Below are 4,407 nucleotides of genomic sequence, written 5' to 3'. Positions count from 1 at the left end.
TGTGGGGGGGGGCACAAGTTTCCCAGGGCAGGGTGCCTTTGAGGTGGGTGTGGGTGGAGCACCACGCTTCTGGGGCACAGGGAAGGGCCAGGAGACTCCAGAGGTGCAGGGGACCTGAGGCCCTGGGTTGGGTGGCAGGGAGGGGGGACACTTGGGGGCAGTATAGGGTGGGTGGGGGCAGGGACGGGGCGCCTGGGGGCCCAGGCGTAGGGGCGCGGAAGAGGGCGCAGCGCGGGCAGGGCAAGCGGGCACTGGGGCAGGAAAGAGGCTCCGGGAGGCGGCCCCGGCGCCGCGGGCAGGGCCCCGCCGGGGGAGGCGGAGCAGGCGCACGGAGCACTCGGAGCGGGGCTCGCAAGATGCACCAGGCGGGGAGGCGGCTCCGCGCTCCGGCCGGGGGTCGCTGACCCCGCCATGGTGCCCGCGATCCCGGCCGCCGCAGCCCCCAGAAGCAGCCATGCTCGGCGGGGGGGCGCTGCCCAGCCCGCCCCCCGCGGGGGACCTGCACCGGGAGGAGGTGAGCGCTGGGCCCGATCCTGGACTCCCCCCCGGGATGGGGGTGGCAGGCGGGGGCCGCGCTGCGCTCTCCTGTCGCCTTCGGCCCCCGGGCAGTCGGTCAGGGCGCGGGGCATGTTTGCGGCGGGTGGGCGTGAGGCGGGGCGCATAGGCCGGGCTGGGGCGTGTGGGGCGCCCAGGATCCCCTGCCCCGCCCCCCGGCACTGCGGTAACTGGCTACAGTGCGGGGCGCGATGCGCCAGAATCTCCGCGGCTGAGGCGGGACCGGGGGCCCCGTTGGGCGGGGGGTGGGTGGTAGCGGGCTGCTGTCGGGCCCGTCGCTGGAGGGCGGGTCCGGTGCCGAGCTCTGCATTGCAGCAGAGCGGCGGGGGCTGGTGGCGGCGTCGCTCAGTGGGGCTGGGTGTGTGTGTGTGAGGGGCGCGATCGGGACAAGGGCAGGGATGGCAGCGGGGGGGACCTTGCTGGGGCTGGGATCCCCCCGGGACAGGGGTGAGGAGGGGTAGAGAGCGATTGTTTTGCTCGCCCTCCCCCCCCCATCTCCCAGCGCTGCCCGCTGGACTGGAGAGATGGGCCCACGGATCCGGTGGGGGGAGGCCTGCGGGTCAGTCCTGGCTTGGCTGGTTCTGTGCTGTGCCCATCCCAGCCCTTCCCCCCCACCGGATCCGTGGGCCCCTCTCTCCAGTCCGGGGCTGGAGGTTGTGGGGGTCCAGTGGTTAGAGAATGGGGCGAGAGGGGAGGGGGGCTGGCAGCCCAGATTCCTGGGCCCTGTTCTCCACTCCTGGGGAGGCCTGGAGGCTAGAGCAGCAGGAGGAGGTAGGAGCCAGGACTCTTGGGTTCTGCTGTGGGTCTGGGAAAGTGGGCTCTAGGGAGATGGAGGTTAGCTGGGGTCCAGCACCACTGGGCTCTATTTCCCTTTCAAGGTGGGATCTAATGGGTCAAAGTGGTGGGGCCAGGACTCCTGGGTTGTCTATCCAGCTCTGTGAAGGGGGGCAGGGTTTGCTGGGTACTTTGTTCCTGAGCCTTCTCATCCCCCAGTGAGCTCATTGGTGTTGATGCATCTGCATCCTTAGCCCTGCCCAGCGCCCGGGAGTCCATTTGGTTTTGGCGCTTTGCCGGGTGCCCATGAGAAGCTGGTGAGGTGTTTGTGTGTGTGTGGGGGGGGAGGTTAGATACTCCCTGCAGCAGAGCTGGGAACTGTGCTGGAGAGGGGTCTTGCTGTCCATGCAGCCCCGTGCCTGGTGGATCCGCTCTGGAGCTGGCTGGGAATCCCCTTCCTGGGGGATGCTGGATTCTGTGTCACACTGAGGCTGTTGTTGCCCTTAGCCAGCCTGGCTTGCTGCAGCCAAGGTTGTCCATGTGGCCCAGGCCTGGCACAGGTGGGATTCCAGGCTGGGATCTTGGTGCTGAGCCACAGCGGGGTTGTTCTGTGACTTCATCCAGCAGCAGGGCAGCCAATTGACTACTCACGGACTTACTGCTGTCTGGCTGGGGCAGCCGGTTGGATGTTTGGCGTTTGGACGGTCGGGACCTTTCCCTTGGATGGGGCAGCAGCTCTGACCTGGCCTCTGGGAGACTGGCTGGCTTGGGAGGATGGAAAATGGGACATGGGGCCTTTCCCCTTTGTGGAGCATCAGCTCTGATCCAGCCACAGGGGTAGGGGACAGGCTGGCTGGCATGGGGCAGGGAATGGGACCCTGGACCTTTCCCCACTAACTGTGTTTCTCTCTCTCCGGAGCAGCAGCGCCCCCTCAAGCAGTCCCTGAGCAGTTCCCTGTGGCGTGAGTCACACTGGCGGTGCCTATTGCTCACCTTGTTGATGTATGGTTGCTTTGGTGCCGTGGCCTGGTGCCACCTCTCCACTGTCACCCGCTTGGCCTTTGACGGGGCCTCCCATGGAACCTCCACTGTCTACCACGCCAGCCCCTGCTCAGATGGCTATCTGTACATCCCACTGGCCTTCCTGGCCATGCTCTACTTGCTCTACCTGGTAGAGTGCTGGCACCGCTTCGCCCAGGCCCAGCGCCAGCCCCGGGCCAGCACTGCCAGCGTGCACCAACTGGTGCAGCACATGCAGCAGGCAGCACCTTGCGTCTGGTGGAAGGCGGTGAGTTACCACTACATCCGCCGGACGCGCCAGGTGACCCGCTATCGCAATGGCGACGCCTACACCACCACGCAGGTGTACCATGAGCGTGTCAACACCCATGTGGCCGAGAGCCACTTTGACTACACGGCCCACGGCGTGCGCGACGTCTCCAAGGAGCTGCTGGGCCTGGCGGAGCATCCGGCCACCCGCTTGCGCTTCACCAAGTGCTTCAGCTTTGCCAGTGCTCGGGCCGAGGCTGCCTACCTGGCACAGCGGGCACGTTTCTTCAGCCAGAATGAGGGGCTGGACGACTACTTGGAGGCACGTGAGGGCATGCGGCTGGAGGATGTCAACTTCCAGGAGCAGCTGATGGTCTTCCCTGAGCCAGGGCGTCCTCCCTGGTTCACCCGGCACTGGTCCTTCTGGGCAGCCTCGCTGGCGCTTCTGTCCTGGCCGCTGCGGGTGCTGGTGGGGTACCGCACAGCCAACGTGCACTACCATGTGGAGAAGCTCTTCGGTACTGAGGATGGGCCCGGCCCCCTGGAGCCCCCTGGCTATGGGCGCCCTATCCCACGTGTGGCCACGGTGGACATGACGGAGCTGGAGTGGCACATCTGCTCCAACCGCCAGCTGGTGCCCAGCTACTCGGAGGCCATGCTGATGGACCCTGTCGTGGCAGGCGGTGCCTACCTGCGGGGCTGGCAGCGCTGCCGTCGCACGCTGAGCAGCAACTCCCTCCCCTCTTGCAGCACCCGGGCCCTCTATGCCCGCCTGCCCTTCAGCCGCAGCCGCTTCTCACTGGGCCGAAGCATCTTCCGCAGCCTGAGTGGGGGAGGGGCAGAGAGAAGGCCCCTGGGGAGCCCACCGTGCTACCATGATGCCCTCTACTTTCCGGTGTTCATCATGCACCGGGGGGAGGGGTGCTCGTCACAGAGCACGCCGGGCATAGCGGGTGGGACGCCTCTATGAACTCATTGCACATCCAGGAGCCTGAATGAACCATGGGTGCCCGGAGAGAGGAGAAAAGCAACTAAGCTGCCCCCAGGGAGCAAAGGTGCCCCCTTCCCGGGGAACCCCAGTGCTCATGGCACGCAGGCTCTGGTTGAGTCAGAACAAGCAAAATCAGCATGTGATCTCAGCTGCCGAGCGGTCGATCCGGTCACCCACTGAGGGCTATGGGGTCAGGACTGGATTCTGATCTCAGCTGCTGTGGGTGGAATGAAGCTTGGTGAGGTTAGACTGAGCCCAGAGCTGGGGTGGGGGCGTTGCCAGACCTGTGCACAGGTGGTACAGGGGCTGAGGGCAGGGGGCAGTCATCCCCAGGTGTGGCAGATGTGCAGGAGGGTGTGGGGCTTCCCTTGGATGTGACTGGGACTTTCCTAAGTCCCTGATGCGCTGGGACCCCCCCAGGGAAGAGTGCGGTTGTGAGATGGTTTAATTTCCTCTCAAACTTCCCCCTCAAATATCTATTTTGCCCTGGAAACACCCTTCTCCCCCACGACTTGGGGCCTGAGGCTGTGCCAAGGGGCTGGTGGTTAAATTGTGCATGCCCGGGCAGGCCTGGCTGGCGTGAGAGAAAATAAAGTGACACAAACCCACAGCAGAATCTGTGTGTGTGGCTGTGCTGCCTGCGTCCAGAGGGGATGAGCTGGGCTCTGTGTCCCCGCTGCTGGAGGGCACAGCTCTGCTGTGTTTGTCTATGACCTTGCTGAGGAGGGGGGATGAGCCCTGCTGGGCATTGGTATCTGCTGCCCCCTGGTGGAGACGTTGAGGCTGGCTGTGAGGGGGTGCAGGCCCTGCTGGAGGAG

The 4,407-nt window shown here is 65.6% G+C and overlaps 1 protein-coding gene across 2 annotated transcripts; it reads left to right on the top strand.

Moving 5' to 3' along the window:
* Nucleotides 1-227: 227 nt before the first annotated feature.
* TMEM151A (transmembrane protein 151A) lies at nt 228-4,199 on the top strand. 2 transcript variants are annotated; one of them, XM_075938952.1, is made up of 2 exons: nt 228-514; nt 2,252-4,199. In XM_075938952.1, exons 1-2 carry the CDS (start codon nt 455-457, stop codon nt 3,566-3,568), a joined length of 1,377 nt encoding a protein of 458 aa, XP_075795067.1. In that variant the 5' UTR covers nt 228-454; the 3' UTR covers nt 3,569-4,199. The 2 variants fall into 2 exon arrangements, with proteins under 2 accessions (XP_075795067.1, XP_025043850.1); XM_025188065.2 differs by lacking the exon at nt 228-514 and adding an exon at nt 529-1,326.
* Nucleotides 4,200-4,407: the final 208 nt, after the last annotated feature.

The sequence above is a fragment of the Pelodiscus sinensis genome, chromosome 11 (assembly GCF_049634645.1).
Source record: "Pelodiscus sinensis isolate JC-2024 chromosome 11, ASM4963464v1, whole genome shotgun sequence".
NCBI classification, from domain to species: Eukaryota; Metazoa; Chordata; order Testudines; family Trionychidae; genus Pelodiscus; species Pelodiscus sinensis.
This window is presented reverse-complemented; position numbering and strand designations above follow the sequence as displayed.